This window comes from Labrus mixtus, chromosome 7, assembly GCF_963584025.1.
Source record: "Labrus mixtus chromosome 7, fLabMix1.1, whole genome shotgun sequence".
Taxonomy (NCBI): Eukaryota; Metazoa; Chordata; class Actinopteri; order Labriformes; family Labridae; genus Labrus; species Labrus mixtus.
Genome location: NC_083618.1, coordinates 24309587 through 24327377, shown reverse-complemented (window position 1 = coordinate 24327377; position 17791 = coordinate 24309587). Strand labels below are relative to the sequence as shown.

Genomic DNA, 17791 nt, shown 5'->3' with positions numbered 1-17791 from the left:
GAGTTGGTCTGCTTCCTGTTGGACAGGCAGGTGACAAACACCGGCGGTTAGCTTGTGCTAGCGTGCGTTAGCTTGCAGTGTAGCTACAAGCAGTAAACGTACACACTACATCCTGCAGGGGGCGGAGCTTCTGGGGGAGATGAGCCCAGGAGGAGGGGCCCAGTTTGAATGTTTACAAACATTTCTACTGACTCCATCTTTTAAAGACACAAAATGAAGCTCTCGGCTCGCCCAACACTTCATGTCCATTAATATTCTGATGATGAACCCGAGTGTGACGAACGCCTCGTTGTGACATTTACATGAGACGATCGTTAAATACCATCGGTTACATCATTTATTATCATGTGTATTCCCTCAGCATCTCAGCACGCCTCTCCCGCTGCACTACTGCCTCTCATGAGAGCTTTACTTTACGAGTCTAACAGTTTGATATTTCATATTTAATGCCTGCACCAAGAGAAGAAAGGTAACCAGAGAGTCAGTGTCCTCGTGTGTTCGCACACACCTGACCTGCTCGTTTAGCCGCTTTAGAGGCGTGTATCGCGGACACTTTCAACACGCTCTCATTTGGGATACGAGCTCCACAGCGGCTCAGAGTATCTACACATTTCAAAATATGTATTAATATGCTGCTCCATGATGCAATCATCCTCTGAGAGTCGCTCCATGTCCCCCCCCCCTCAGTCAGTATGTCTGTCCGTCTTTGTTATGTAACTGCAGGAATTCAAGCTGGTAGCCAGGTTGGCACTGATCTGCATGTGGCCGTGTGTGTGTGTGTGTGTGTGTGTGTGTGTGTGTGTGTGTGTGCGTGTACAGTAGTACTACACTCATATTGCTGATGTCAGAGGTGCTTTTCCACTGGGCTTTACTGTTTACTCTCTCCCTCTCTCTCTCCCCCCACCTCTCTCTCTCTCCCTCTCTCTCTCCCCCGACCTCTCTCTCTCTCTCCCCTCCCTCTCCCCCCCTCTCTCTGTGTGAGTTCATCCCTGCAGACTTTCTCTTTGAAGGATTACAGAAACACACCGGCGCTTAAGGAGGAAAATTAAATGGAAACACAAAAAGCTTGGGAGGAACTTTCCCAGTAAAAAAAAAAAAAAACCTCCCAAGTTGGACGGGAATTGGTTTTTAACCCGAAACCACGGGAGATTTTCTTTTGCATAATCTTGTTTAAATTGGTGACTTTCATTTTCAGATTGAAAGCTAATGCTCCTGTCCTGTGTGTCGTCCTGCTGTATATTCGTGATGATGTCATTACATAACGTGTACAGGCGTGTATAAAACGCATGCTACAGCAGGAGACAGTTTGTATCCATCATCCTGTTTAAACTCATCTGATATGAAAACCATAACCATTACGTAACCTTTAAGGGCCCGAGCACACAGAGACGCGTCGACAGCAGAAACGCTGTGTCCCTCTGGTGCAGCGCGCTCGCTTGGCGCTCTTCTCTGCTGCTAAGCAACGTGTTTTTCAAGCATATTTTGGGCGCGTGCAAAGTTAGAAAATGTTTGACTTTTCAGCTCAATGACATTGAATCAGCCAATCAAGTAGGAGGCTTTACCAACGCTTTCTATGTCATGTTTCCCCTTCCTTGTCTAGCAGCAAAGCAACGGCGAGAACTGGAATACATGTTTCCCACTTATTTTATTTGGTCGTCCCGCTCCACAGACGCTCCCAGCTGATGTTTCACCCCGGATGCACTCAGGCGTTTTTGGAGCTACTCAGCCGAGGGCGGCGCCTCTTTGTACGATCGGGCGATCAGCGTAGTGTGAGGCGTGACTCGCAGACACTCGCTGATGAAACAGGAAGAGAGGGGCGGGGGAAGAGTGGAGTAAGGGGAGGTGGGAGGAGCTAAGGGATGAAGGAGGTGTGTCCAAAGAGAGTGGAGCTCGATGCAAACCACCAATGTGAGGTTTATTTTACATGTGTGATTCAATTTTGCATTTGATAAACAGTGACATATATGGATAAAGGCGTTGTGTTTTCATGTTGCAGAAGGAGTTACTCACTTCCCCTCGGAGCCGTAGCTGTTCATGCTGTCCTCTATCGACTCGTGACTCGCCTGTCGGACCGTCCGACTCGGCATCTCCACGGCCAGACCGGTCTCTGTGCTCCTCTGGATGCCCCCCTTCAGCTTCCTGCCCTCCGTGTCCACTGCAGGGAAACACACACACACACACACACACACACACACACACACACACACACACACACACACACACACACACACATACACACACACACACATATTCAGTCAGGTCCTCTCCACATGAGGGATTTTATTAAAGTTGATCATAGTTTGAGAAACGTGCAGACCAGGCTGTGAGGAGAAGATAAAAGCTGCTGATTGGTTGTGTAGCTGCTTTGTTCAGAAAATGATTATCACTGAGAATTAAACACAGACTCTGAAGGATAATCAGAATCAACTGGATTTGTCAGGATTCACACAAACTCAAAACTCCTGAACATTTCCTCAACACTTCCAGGGTCTGAAAACTAAGAATCAGCCTCCGGTGTTGAGAAATGAAGGTGTGGCTGAAGTGTAATATCCTGCAGTTCCTCAAGTGTCCACTAGATGCTGGCTGCAAGAGCACAGGAAGTCACATACACACGATCAGGAGTCTATATGTTGTGTTTTATTTTTAAATTGAGCGGACACTCTGTGTGTTTCCTTGTCTGACTTCCTGTCTGGCTCGTTCTGTTCTGCTCAGCTCAACGTGTGCCTGCAGCGAGCTCTGTAGAAAATAGACTTGCAGCGTATTTGAAACCGAGCAGAGTGTAGTGGCGCTGCTGACACGCTCTGGAGACGGACCGCATTGACTTGAGTGTCAGCTCTTTCAGCAAAAATCTCAGCCCTAATTTCTGATTTTATTTCAACAAATTGAATGTTTGGATTTCAAAAATTACAAAAATGTGACAAAAAAAGACAGAACAAAACAAATGAGTTTAAAAAGTGTTTCAGGGGAGCCAGTAATTTAGTGGTTTGACCCATGTGGGGAGTCCAGTAGCCTCCTCCAGGCGTGCGGCCCGGGTTCAAATCCAACCCGTGGTTCATTTCCCACATGTCGATACCCACTGTCTCTACAAACCGGCTCCGCGACCCCTTTTACACTTCCTCAAAAAAGCAGGAAACAAAATGTTTGGAGGTGCTGAAATCATAAAATAGGATCATCCTGCATGAAACATGAAACTTGAAGCATTCTCTCCGGTTTACCAAGCGTGTTTTTGCCCCCGGTCCAGAGGTGAGAACGAGTCCGAGGTCAAGTAGACGATGCAGAGTAATGTGGTTATGAATTCTGTTTCTGCAGATTTATTGCAGAATAAGTTAAAGATAAAATGCTCTGTGGAGTGTGTCCTGTAATCTCTCGGGGATCGTGCATTTGAACGTGTGTTCTGATGTTTTCTCTGAAAATGCAAACCCAGAAGAAGAATATATGTGTGTGTGTTCTGCTCAGTTGCAGCTTGTTTGTGTGTTTGTCCTCTTCTGACCTGATCGTTGTCGGAGGAAGGAAGACCTCAGCGATGAAAAACCACTTTCACACGTCCAAGGACAAACGCCCTCGATGCCTCCTCACAGCAAACACATACATCTTGTCACGAAATGGACCACAAAATCAATGCACGGCAGATTTTATGGGACTGATCTGTGTGTGTGTGTGTGTGCGCGTGTAGAGGTGTGTGTGTGTGTGTGCATGTAGAGGTGTGTGTGAGTGTGTGTGTGCATGTAGGTGTGTGTGTGCATTAAGAGGTGTGTGTGTGTGCATGTAGAGGTGTGTGTGTGTGCATGTAGAGGTGTGTGTGTGTGTGCATGAAGAGGTGTGTGTGTGTGTGCATGAAGAGGTGTGTGTGTGTGTGCATGTAGAGGCGTGTGTGTGCATGTAGAACTGTGTGTGTGTGCATGTAGAGGTGTGTGTGTGCATGTAGAGGTGTGTGTGTGTGTGCATGAAGAAGTGTGCATGTAGAGGTGTGTGTGTGTGTGCATGTAGAGGCGTGTGTGCATGAAGAGGTGTGTGTGTGTGCATGTAGAGGTGTGTGTGCATGTAGAGGTGTGTGTGCATGTAGAGGTGTGTGTGTGTGCATGTAGAGGCGTGTGTGTGCATGTAGAGGTGTGTGTGTGCATGTAGAGGTGTGTGTGCATGTAGAGGTGTGTGTGTGTGCATGTAGAGGCGTGTGTGTGCATGTAGAGGTGTGCATGAAGAGGTGTGTGTGCATGTAGAGGTGTCTGTGTGTGCATGTAGAGGTGTGTGTGTGTGCATGTAGAGGTGTGTGTGTGTGCATGTAGAGGTGTGTATGTATGCATGTAGAGGCGTGTGTGTGTGCATGTAGAGGCGTGTGTGCATGTAAAGGTGTGTGTGTGTGCATGTAGAGGCGTGTGTGCATGTAGAGGTGTGTGTGTGTGCATGAAGAGGTGTGTGTGTGCATGTAGAGGCGTGTGTGCATGTAGAGGTGTGTGTGTGTGCATGTAGAGGTGTGTGTGTGCATGTAGAGGTGTGTGTGTGCATGTAGAGGCGTGTGTGCATGTAGAGGTGTGTGTGTGTGCATGTAGAGGTGTGTGTGTGCATGTAGAGGCGTGTGTGCATGTAGAGGTGTGTGTGTGTGCATGTAGAGGTGTGTGTGTGCATGTAGAGGTGTGTGTGCATGTAGAGGTGTGTGTGTGTGCATGTAGAGGTGTGTGTGTGCATGTAGAGGTGTGTGTGTGCATGAAGAGGTGTGTGTGTGCATGTAGAGGTGTGTGTGTGTGCATGTAGAGGTGTGTGTGTGCATGTAGAGGTGTGTGTGTGCATGAAGAGGTGTGTGTGTGTGCATGTAGAGGTGTGTGTGTGTGTGCATGTAGAGGTGTGTGTGTGCATGAAGAAGTGTGTGTGTTTGTGTGTGTGTGTGCATGAAGAAGTGTGTGTGTTTGTGTGTGTGTGTGCGTGTGTGTGTGTGCGCATGTAGAGGTGTGTGTGTGTGTGCATGAAGAGGTCAGTGTGTGTGTGTGTTTATTGAGGTTGAGTTTATAATGAAGTGCTCTGGAACGAGGTCTCTGACCTTGTTTTTAGGACAGGACAATGAAGTTGTTTTTCTTTTATAGTGAGGACACACAGGTTAATACACACACACACACACGTACACACACACACACACACACACACACACACACACACATGTACACACACACACACACACACACACACCTGAATGAGAACTGAGATGCATGTGACGCTGCTTTTGCAAAACGTTAATCGATGATGAGTATAATAAAACATAAATAATAAAAAGTCTAATTTAAGGTTAAAAATCTATAAAATATAAAAACAACCTTTCTCTGACCTTTACCGACCACATCCAAACTTTCCTGAGCTCTCTCTCCTCCTGCACACACATTTAATGGAAAGAAACGTGCTTAAGTAAGCCAGTCACACACACACACACACACACACACACACACACACACACACACACACACACACACGCACACACACACACACACACACACACACACACACACACACGCACACACACACACACACACACACACACACACACACACACACACATGCTCACAGTGCCATGAAGTTAGTTGTGCAGTTATTAAGGAGTGACCTAGAACGGAGTTATTTCCGTCGACCATGTGGGACGGGACTCTGGCAGATTTGGGTTAGAGCCTCCTGACTGGTTCCATACGATGGTTTTTATCTCCTGTGACGGTCCAGGACGAAGGTCAAAAACAACCCTGATGACATCATCAGTGACAGGGTTACGTCGGTTGAATCTCTAAATAAAAATGATTCGTCATTTATTGGATGTTCATTCCAACGACTCAACTAGTTCCACGATTCAGCTGAAACTAGACTGTTGCTAGGCAACCCAAACATCCCATTCTACTGTTGGTGTACATCCATGTTGTCTCTTCAGACATTTCTTCACCCAAACCGCTTTTTCTACGGGCGGCCGCCAGCTGCATCAAACGCTCTCTCCTCATTGAAAACAAGTGAAACAAACGCTGGTGTGGACACACGGCCTTTGACTGCAGCTATCCCGCCTCATCCCACTCCCACATCTACTGGATTCACCCCGGATCAGCACACATCTCTGGATCTCTGGACCCAAACTCAGCGGCCTTGCTCGGCTCCATTACCTGCCCGCCGCTCTTCCTCTGACCTTGAGAATCTTCACACTATTCATATTGTATTGTAAACAAACTCTTCGTCTACACTTCCTGCCTCCATAAACATTAGAAAAAACGACTTTCCCATTATAGGATAGTTTTGGACCGTTGACAGCTCATAATCTCATTTTGGAAAATAAACTGTTTGTTGTTTATTTGGTTTTGTGTTGATCAAAACAACAACTTGAGAGGGATTCTTGGTGCATGTTCCTCGTGTTATCTCGTCTGAGACCAGAGAGACGCTGAAGATAAGGAGACACAACATCTGGCTCGTAATGCAAACAGTCTGAATTGATTGAACTCAGACAACAAAAGACAGAAACTAATCCTAATCTTGCCCTGCGTCTGGATTAACATGCCGGCTGATCTGCTTTCCTGTCAGCGTGGCAGCACAGTGTGGCAGCACAGTGTGGCAGCACAGCGTGGCAGCACAGCGTGGCAGCACAGCGAGCAGCGACGACGTTCGTCTGTGAACAGCCTCAAATCAAACACACAGCAGTCTCAAACTCTCATCAGCTGTGGTAAAAAGTCTTTAGATTTAAAGAGGACATATTATCCCCCCCTTCTCCACCTTTTCAAACAGTCCCCTGTGGTCTAAATGAAACATCTGTGCTGTGCTTTGGTCAAAATATAACATGAATCAAGCACCAGAGGAGGTTTGTGACCCTGTATAAACCAGCTCTCTCAGAACGCTCCGTTTTGGTGTGTGTGTCTCTTTAAATGCAATGAGCCCTCCCTGAGTTTTCCCCGTAGACATCACTCCTCTGTCGTGATTCAGACTGCAGCACGGAGAAGTGTTTCTAAAGCCGATTTCTGCACTCCTGAACATTTAAAGAGCGTTTCAGAAAGGACTTCTCCTGACATCACGAGACGCCAACCACTATCGATCTTCAGATTTTGCAGCAAAAACAAACCGTGATCGGTAAATTCAAATAAAGATTACAACAAGAATCGAAAAAAGGAGAGAATGTAACGTATGGATGTCTGCTCAGGGCGTCCGTACCTGATGACCGAGAGACCGCTCGACTGCATGGCGTTCTATTCATTACGTGTGTGTGTGTGTGTGTGTGTGTGTGTGTCTCATGGAGGCGGAGTGAGAGTTACATCAGTGATGCAGCAGGTGGGTAATGGCTGCAGACACGGCGAGCTCTCTGCTTGTCGCTGACCCTTTCCAAGGCGCTGATGGGTTATTATCTCCGCTCAATTCAAACCGCGCTCGCCGCGCTCGGCCTGCGGCGGAGTGGAAGGCAATCTTCACAGGCAATCAGGTTCAAAGATTAGAATTCAGAGCATTGACAGTTCTTCTTATTTACAACATTTCTACGCTGATTTACTTTGTCGAAAAGACTTTTCACCAAACGTCAGACTGCCTGTGATGTTTTCTCTGTTTTCATCCGTCTCTGATTCAATCACTCTGCTGGGTGGGGGGGGGGGGGGGGGGGGTCAGAAGCAGGGAAGCTGTGGGCAAACTTTAAAAACCTCTCGTCCCATTCCCGGAAGAATGCCACCTCCCCTCCATCGATGCACTGTGGCTTCCTGCAGTACCCGGGCTTTAGCGCAGTGGCGCTCTATAAGAAAGTGGTGATTGGATTTTGTATTCATGGTGCCCGACTTGAAGTGCAACGAAGCGGACATCTCCTTCCTGCTGGTCAACCAGGAGTGGAGGAGAGCCGGTGTGGCGACCTCCGGGATCTACCAGCTGATCCAGACGTGTACGGGTAAAGACGAGACTCTGCACGTGTCGGCCAGTAACCTCGCCATGCCGCTCCATCAGAAGTTTGGCTTCAAGGCAGAGGAGTACATCCTGCACGGCTCGCTTCAGCGACTTTTTTGATCCAGTAGGCGTCGCCCCCTTGAGCTCCAGCATGAAACCAAAACAAACTGCTGTTTGGCCACGCCTCCTCCATACTGAAGCCTCCGCCCTCCTCCAGAGACACACCTCCAACGCCCCTCCACTCGAGTTCACACGATGGAGAAGCAAGCGGCGGACAAAATCGTCCTTAGCTTGAGCCGAGTGTCTGGTTTCCCTCCTCTCGGCGTTCATCACATTTCCCCTAAAGATCACCCTTCACCTCTTCTGAAACACTGAGACATCTCTCATTAATCAGCAGGAGTCTGTGAGTCCACACCTGCTGCAGGTAATGACCCCGACACACTAATGTTCACAGGTAAATGGAGACACGTGTCCTCAGACAGGAAGCATCTGTGTGACCAGCTGTTGTTGTTTATACACAGATGTTCTGGAAGTCAGGTTCAGTTTTATGAGGACTTAAAGTTTGCTTCTGTCCACCAGACTGTTAGTGGTTAAACTCGATCAACAATCTGTTCTCTCTCTAAAACAGAGTCTGTGTTTGTGGAGAGAAGGTAGCTCACAGCGTGCGGCGTGGAGCGCCCGCTGTGATGGAGCACAAAGACAGAGTGTGAAGTGACGCACAGAAGTTGTGATGTAGCAATCAGAGAGGCGGGACTCGTTAGTCCGTCTCCCAGAAGAGACGCAGAAAATGAAAGCAGAGGAGACATAGAAATAGATGCTCTCCATTCTGACAGACAGACAGACAGACAGACAGACAGACAGACACACACACACACACAGACAGACAGACAGACAGACAGACACACACACACACACAGACAGACAGACAGACACACACACACACACACACACACACACACACACAGACAGACAGACAGACACACACACACACACACACACACACACACACACACACACAGACACACACACACAGACAGACAGACACACACACACACACAGACAGACAGACACACACACACACACACAGACAGACAGACAGACAGACAGACAGACAGACACACACACACACACAGACAGACAGACAGACAGACACACACACACACACACACACACGCACACACACACACAGACACACACACACAGACAGACAGACAGACAGACAGACAGACAGACACACACACACACACACACAGACAGACAGACACACACACACACAGACAGACAGACACACACACACACAGACAGACAGACAGACAGACACACACACACACACACAGACAGACAGACAGACAGACAGACAGACAGACAGACAGACACACACAGACAGACACACACACACACAGACAGACACACACACAGACACACACACACACACACACACAGACAGACAGACAGACAGACAGACAGACAGACAGACACACACACACACACAGACAGACACACACACACACACACACACACACACACACACACACACACACACACACACACACACACACACACACACACACACACACACAGACAGACAGACAGACAGACAGACAGACAGACAGACAGACAGACAGACAGACAGGCTGTTGGGTCTTTATGAGTCAAACAACAGATGAATTCGACTTCGATGCAAACATGCAATTTGACCTTTGACCCTTGTCATGTGCTACTGTCCCTAGTCATCCCTGCCCTCCTGACTCATCAGTGCTTGTCACTAAAAGTCAAACTCTTGGATAGAGAATTGGTTAAATTAAACAAAGAGGATGAGAGGAAGTTGCTTCGTCTCTATTTGCCAAGTGATTGTAGGCGAGGAGACGATCTGGCAGACGGCCGGCGCTGGTCCGAGCAGGATGAAGGAGAAGTGGATCCTGGGAGGCCTTGAAAGACTTCGCCGATGACGAGCGCTGACTAAGGCCTGAGATGAAAAAGAAGCTGCTTTGTTAAAACCTCTTGGCACCAAAAACCTCGTTGTGGGCCTGAAGACGGATTCAGAGCTAATTACTTTGTAGGTAGATAAGCATTTTTAAAAAACCAAATGGAGGCTTCTGCTGAGTGCTATTTTTAAACACCTGGGAGCTGTAGGTACAGACTCATGAAGGAGGTGGAGAGAGAAGATGGTTTGAATGTGAAGCTGAAGGAAAACATGACGGACACAGCATGAGGTTTTATGATGACGATGTGAATAAGAAGGGGGAGCACATCAAGCAAAAGTAAAAGGATCATTCAGTCATTTCTAAAGCTGTTCACCCGTCAAGGTAAAGACGCTTTTTCTCTCCATCAATTCATCGCGACCAGGGCGGCGGGCCGGATTTCAAAAAGAGTTTAAAAAAGTTGCGTCCTCCATTGAAAACGCTGTACAACTGCAGCACAGTCTTTCTTTTTGCCGTTTATAAAACAGGACGGCTGAAGAGAGACGGGAAATGTTGGGAAGAGAGAGAGAGGGGGGGACGACATGCAGCAAAAACCAAAGGTCGGATTTGAACCCACAGCCGCTGCGACGAGGACTACAGACTCCGTACATGGGGCGAGACTATCGCCTGACAACCGAGTTGAATCAGAAATATTAAGATAAACCTGGAAGTTATGAGCACAGGACACGGGATTAATCATGGGAAACGGTTTGACGAGTTAGCATGGTCGTCTTTAGTTTTTTCTTAAAGGTGCAAAGGGACTCTGCAGATTAAATGGAGTTTCGTACTGCCACCACCAGGGGGGCGACAGAGGAGAAGAGTCTAGAGTCTTAGGACCCTGTTGTGAAGGTTGGATCAGACGCCTTTCATTGGCAGAGCATAGTGGGCGGGAGGGAGTGTAGACCTGGATGAGAGAGTTAAAGTAAGGAGGAATCGTTTTTGTGAATGTTCTATAAGCGAGCAGCAGAGTTTTAAATCTGATGGGAGCAGTAACTGGGAGCCAGTGTAAGGAGATGAACAGCTGAGTGCTGGTTTGTGGAGGTTGAAGACGAGTCGCTCTGCTGCGTTCTGGATCGTCTTCAGAGGTTTTGATGGTTCATGCAGGATGACCGGCCAATCAGGAGCTGCAATAGCTCGATGAAATCAAAATAAACAGTTTGAGCTTTGATATTCATCTCACCAACACGAGCTCACGGGCTGAAAAACTGAAAGAAGATGAATTCCCCCCCCCCCCCCCCCCCGCAGATTGGAGCGGATGTTTTCATCGTCTCCACTCAGGGTAAATGGAGTTTCACGGTGACCCGTGGGAGAGTTATTGGTCGCGTCTGCAGCTTGCCAATAACTCTGGTTAAGCCTTCGTATTGATTACACATTTGTGTCAGGATAAAAATATTCATTCATGCTCGCCTCCTTAATGACCTTTTAACCTACTGCACGGAGAATGACCTGCTGCTGTCTGAGCACGGAGACACGCTGGACATTAAACGGACACAGAATTATGTTTTTTTTTATCTGTGAGATGGAGGTTATTGATCCATCTCCAGAAGAACCATTAGATGAATGACAGAATGTCGAGCTGGAATTGCTTAAAGGGTCCCAACCTACAGGAAGGCGGGGTGTGCACACGATAGGTTAAAAAACCCTGATCAGCAGGCGGACCTCTCGCTGTAAGATTCCTCCTCTGTGCAGCGTGAACATCTACACCAAGGTTTACGATAACCTCGTCAGTAAAGGAGAGGGAGAGGGACCGACCAACAAGCTGTCAGAGTAAACTTTCTGTAAATAATGATTTTAATTAGTGAGGGAATATCATCAGATAATTGGCCAATCTGGGAATAAATTACATACCAAGAAGTTTCCTCACAAATGTGTTCATAAAAGTGTCTTATAACATATATAGAAAGATTGAAAGGAGACATATTAAGAAAAATCCACTTTGTGTTTCTGAACATATATTTGGGTAACCTGAGTGTCTACCGACCCACAAAATGTGAAATAAATCCATCCAGTCCTTTGTTTGTGGTCTGCATAAGTCTTACAACACAGAGAAAAATTCTCCATTTCAAATGTGCTCTCCTTGTGATGTCACAGTGGGACTCTGGTAAAAGAAAATACCCTCCCCTTCACCTGGTATCTCCACCCATGGACTCCAGCCTAGAACAAAACTTTTGCACATGTCCGCCATTTTTATTCTCACTAATGAAGGAGTGATGTCTACGGGGAGGGGGGGGTCATTTAAAGAGACACACACACCAAAAAGGACCGTTCTGAGAGAGCTGGTTTATACAGGGTCACAAACCTCCTCTGGTGCTTGATTCATGTTATATTTTGACCAAAGCACAGCACAGATGTTTCATTTAGACCACAGGGGACTGTTTGAAAAGATGGAAAAAGGGGATAATATGTCCTATTTAAATCCAACTCCTGTTGGAGAATCTGTGAGAGCTGCTTAAAGTCGAGGGACCTGGAACCTTAATGGTGAAAAATTTAAAATGTTAACCTCCGCATTAGGTTGCTTGTGAGGTGGTTCAACCTAGGGGGGTTCTGAATCAATTTCAAACATTTGTTTTCCACTCTGAATACTAGCTAAAAAAAATACTGCTCCACAACGTCTCAGGGGTCCAGGTCTGAGTCTTCTCCAGACTTTTCTTCATCAGTGGTTTCCAAGGTGGGGGTTGGGACCCCCTGGGGCAGGGAAGGGCAACTTTGGTCACAGCAAGGGCCACATTCATTTAATTCTCACTGCCAGGGGACTAAATTGTAGGATGCAAAAACGATTACAGTCAATTATGTCTCAAATTTAACTCATCATATACCAGTGATCAAATATTATTATGGACATATTTCTGGCTTTCATGATTTAATGTCAGAATTTGTCATGTTTTCTTCATGATTCCAATTAATTATTTGTATAAATTGACCTGAGGGGAACGTCGAGGGTTGATGGGGGCCACCAGTTGCCCACCCCTGCCCTAGGGGTACGTCAGACACTCAGAGGGGGGTCGCAAGATGCCTTTCATAACCAAATAAAAAAGCAATATTCCCTTACTAAATTGAAAAAGTTAAAAAGGGATTAAATTCAAAACGCAGCTTCAGACGCTCCATTAGATCTTTAAAGTCTGGTGACCAGGTGTCCCGCTCTGCGCAGTATTTTCATCACCCGTCCTCACCTGAGGAGGTTACTGTTAGAGATCAGAACTCACATAATAAACATCAACAATCAGCTGTAACTCCGGTTAATCAACTCAACAAACACTTCTTTATGTTGCATTCACTTGCTAAAGTTTCAGAGGAGACGTAAGAGAAAACACAAAAAGCTCATCGTCGGTTTTATTGTTCTCTTCTTCTTCTTCTTCTTCTGCAGAACTGACAGGAGAACAAATCACTTCAACAGAGACCAACTCTTTGTGTTCACTGTCAAAGACATTTCACTTGATTCTGGCTCCATCACACACACACACACACACACACACACACACACACACACACACACACACACACACACACACACACACACACACACACACACACACACACACACACACACACACACACAGAGTCATCTATTCTCTCGTGTCTCTGGCGCTGAGCTGACTTCTCGTAGCCAAGCTCTGCACCGACACTAACTGGTCCAAAATGGAAGAATCTGCTCCGACAAGGACTTTCCAAAATGAGGAAAATGTCTGAGCAAGGACTTTAGGTAATGAAGAGGCTCGACGATAAAACACAACTTGATGAAATTAGAAACGGGCGCCTGAAATCAAGTTCAAGCTGCACTAGAGGCCGTTTTAGACACATGATGGCATTTTCACTAGGACGCTTACGCATCTGGTGGAAGTTCTGGGTCAGACTTTCCACAAACACCAGGAATGTGTTTACATGGAAACAGTTTTTTAAAGTCGTTTAAGACGTAGATTTGGAATTTTCGCTGTTCCCCGTTTGAGCACGGTTGCGTTCACGTCTCCCGCAGACCGTCCTTGAGTTCACATGAACCGCGGCAGAGACCGCCTCTCAAAGGCAGGGTTGGTCATTTTGGAAAACAAGCATGATTTTGAAGGTAGCATTCCCTCAGTGCCCCGTCTGCACCCCCTCCCCTCTGTGCTCCCACAAAAGCCACGGCCCCTCACTTACATGAACGAGCGCCGTCGCTCCAGAAGAAGACCTTGTAAAATGAACAACCCTGCCTTTGAAGCGGACTCCGACACAGTACCAGACGGCACGTTTGTGTCACTGCTTCATACAACTCTCCGACCACACAAAGCCCCGCCCCCCTGTAAACACCCCTCTCTAGAAAACCTGCAGAGTCAGCTCTAAAATGCTGCATAAAATCCTCGATGTGCTCATTTTTTATTCAATCATCAACCTCAGACCGAGGGACAGGTTATCTGCAGCAGGCAGGTGTCATGAGAGGTTTGGTAAGCCCCGATGAAAATGTTGACACGCCTTCCTACCTGTCGATTAAATCCAGAGATTACACAGAAAATTAAATTAGAGCTCATGTGCAGAAACACGTGATGCTGTTAAAACCTGCTCTGAAGGTGTTAGAGAGGTGGTGTAAGCCTTTTATTAGATTTAATGAAACAAGCCGATGATCAGCGCAGATGATTTCACAAACGAGCTTTTCTGTATTTAGGACTTAATTAGGTTAGCAGCGACTCCAGAGAGAGGAACATACTGCAGACGTGCAAGAGAGGGAGCTTCTCAGTGTTTATTTCATCGATCTGTTATGACCAAAAAAAATCCTAAACGAGAAGTAAAGTTCAGAAATGGTGGAAGGTCGAGAGTTGTCGTTTTTTGTTCTCATAAAGAGAGAAGAAGAACGAGAGATGATGAGAGAGCAGGAGGCGAAGGAGGCGGCGGAAAATGAGAGGCGATGAGGGGGGAAGATTGACGAGGAGAGGAGGAGGAGGAGGAGGAGAAGGACGAGACAGAAGAGGACAAACGAAGAGAGAGAGACGGAGAGAGAGGGAGAGAGAGAGAGGGGGAGAGAGAGGGAGAGAGAGGGAGAGAGAGACTGAGAGAGAGGGAGAGAAAGAGAAAGAGTGAGAGAGAGAGAGCAGGAGAGAGAGGGAGAGAGAGAGGGGGAGAGAGAGGGAGAGAGAGACTGAGAGAGAGGGAGAGAAAGAGAAAGAGTGAGAGAGAGAGAGCAGGAGAGAGAGGGAGAGAGAGAGGGGGAGAGGGAGAGAGAGAGAGGGAGAGAGACAGAGGGGGAGAGACAGAGAGAGGGAGAGAAAGAGAGAGAGCGAGAGAGAGAGAGAGAAAGAGAGAGAGAGAGAGGGAGAGAGAGAGGGAGAGAGAGACTGAGAGAGGGAGAGAAAGAGAAAGAGTGAGAGAGAGAGAGATAGCAGGAGAGATAGGGAGAGAGAGAGGGGGAGAGAGAGGGAGAGAGACAGAGGGGGAGAGAGAGAAAGAGAGGGAGAGAAATAGAGAGAGAGAGAGCAGGAGAGAGGGAGAGAGAGAGGGGGAGAGAGAAAGAGAGGGAGAGAGACAGAGGGGGAGAGAGAGAGGGAGAGAAAGAGAGAGAGCGAGAGAGAGAGAGAAAGAGAGAGAGAGAGAGAGTGGGAGAGAGAGGGGGAGAGAGAGAGAGGGAGAGAGACAGAGGGGGAGAGAGGGAGAGAGAGAGAGCGAGAGAGATAGCAGGAGAGAGAGGGAGAGAGAGAGAGAGAGAGGGAGAGAGAGAGAGGGAGAGAGAGAGATAGATAGAGAGAGTGGGAGAGAGAGCGAGAGAGAGAGAGCGAGAGAGAGAGAGGGGGACAAAGCGAGGTGAAGCAGATTTCAGACAAAGACAGGCCCTCCTGAGGTCATCGTCCTCCTCTTGAATAATATGATGTCTTTCATAAGTCAGAGACGCTTGTATCAGACAAATTTACACGCTTCCTCGGGCAGGATGCGAGGATTTAACCTGTCATCGGAGACAAAGGGAGGCGCCTGTCAGAGCTCGGCGAGATAAACACAGAAAAGTGATTAACCGTCAATACGGGAGACAACGCAGCGCTGGCTTTAAGAGTGAAATCTCTCTTTAGGTCATTACATAAGGAGACGTTTAAAGAGACATCGGAGACTTCCTGATCTTTTTTTTTTGCAGTCTGTCAGGAGAGAAATTCACCAATGCCACCGCCCTGCTCAGGTCTGCTTTCACCTCTCTGCATCCCCTCCTCGTCATTAAAGGAGTGAAGGCAGGTCGAGAGTCTGATGTGTCGCCTCTCTTTATTAGTCAGTGGGATATCATGATCTGGATCAACATGTTAAGGGCCTTTCAGAAAGGACGCGGCGTGCGCTGTGCTCGCCGTGGAGTAAGGGCGGAGAGCAGGAGGAGAACGTGAGCGTTCTTAGATGATCGAAACGATAAAATCTTCCTCCTCCTCCTCCCTCTCCTCCTCCTCATACTCCTCTTCCTCCTCTCTCTCTCTCTCTCTCCTCCTCTCTCTCTTCCTCCTCGTCCTCCTCCTCTCTCTCTCTTCCTCCTCGTCCTCCTCCTCTTCTTCCTCCTCTCTCTCTTCCTCCTCCTCCTCTTCTTCCTCCTCTCTCTCTCCTCCTCCCTCTCCTCCTCATACTCCTCTTCCTCCTCTCTCCTCCTCTCTCTCTTCCTCCTCATCCTCCTCCTCTCTCTCTTCCTCCTCGTCCTCCTCCTCCTCTTCTTCCTTCTCTCTCTCTTCCTCCTCCTCCTCTTCTTCCTCCTCTCTCTCTTCCTCCTCATCCTCCTCTTCCTCCTCTCTCCTCCTCTCTCTCTTCCTCCTCATACTCCTCTTCCTCCTCTCTCCTCCTCTCTCTCTTCCTCCTCATCCTCCTCCTCTCTCTCTCTTCCTCCTCATCCTCCTCCTCATACTCCTCTTCCTCCTCTCTCTCTCTCTCTCCCCTCCTCCCTCTCCTCCTCATACTCCTCTTCCTCCTCTCTCTCTCTCTCTCTCTCCTCCTCTCTCTCTTCCTCCTCCTCCTCCTCTTCTTCCCCCCCTCTCTCTCCTCCTCTTCCTCTTCCTCTTCTTCCTCCTCCCTATAGACTAGACCTCCTTTCCTGGCAGTCCATTTAGTACTCCTGACTTTTCTGGGTCATCTCTCCAGCTCAGAAGCACACAGGAGACCTCTCTCCTGCTCTCCTCCTCCTCCCCTCTTTCTCCTCCGTTCTTCCTCCTCGCTCCAGTCTGCACTCAAAGCGTCGCCTTTTTTAAAACACATTTCTCCTCTTCCGTGCGCCCTGTGTGACAGCGGGGATGAAAGAACGCAGAGATGGAGTGATGGAACAATGAAGGGGAGGAGGCCGTGAAACGATTGATGGAAAAATCAGAGGAGATGAAAAAGGACGGAAGAAGAGGATAGAAGACAAGGTTAACGAGCAAGGAGGGGAAAAGGGACCTAGTGAGCCATTTTAATTTGTCAAATCTCACCTCCTCCCTCCCTCCCTCACCCCCCTCTCCTTCCTCTGTCCGTACGACCCCTGCTTGATGTATGATGGATGCTGCTTTCCCTCCTCTCTCTCTATTTTCTCTCCTCTCATCCATCATTCACTCCTTCTCCATCCCTCCTCTGATTCGTCAAAAGCTAATGTCCCAGATCCTCCCACAAAAAGAGACGTCTCATTATCTCTGCTGCTGTCAGGATGCACATCACACTTGATGCATGCTCCTCCTCCCAGCTGGTTTCACACCTCAGCTGCTGTCACGAGTCAGGTAATCCTTCTTGCAAGACAAACGTGATTGGACGACGTGCTCCAGGTACAGGATCGCCAAATCAGGATCCCCACATCTCTAAATGGGACCACATGCTGCACGCTTTGTCCACAGGGGGCGCCAAAATCCACACAAACAGAAAGAGCCTCACGGTGTCTTGGAGGACGTTACCGCCTGATTTAAAGTGAACCTGACCTCAACCTTATGCTTTGTGTTTGCTGTCGTCGCCATGGTTATGTTTGTTATTGCTTCCTGTTTCAGTCAGCTTGCTTAATGATTGGCTATTGTTCAGTTCCACCT

The 17791-nt window shown here is 47.8% G+C and overlaps 1 protein-coding gene across 2 annotated transcripts in view; it reads right to left on the bottom strand.

The window, feature by feature from the left end:
• Positions 1–17791, bottom strand: part of rims4 (regulating synaptic membrane exocytosis 4) — a 41422-nt gene that overhangs the window by 14027 nt on the left and 9604 nt on the right. For both annotated transcript variants that reach the window (XM_061041829.1, XM_061041828.1), the window contains exon 2: positions 2011–2155. In XM_061041829.1, coding sequence (XP_060897812.1) covers positions 2011–2155 — 145 coding nt within the window. The remainder of the gene's footprint in view (positions 1–2010; positions 2156–17791) is intronic.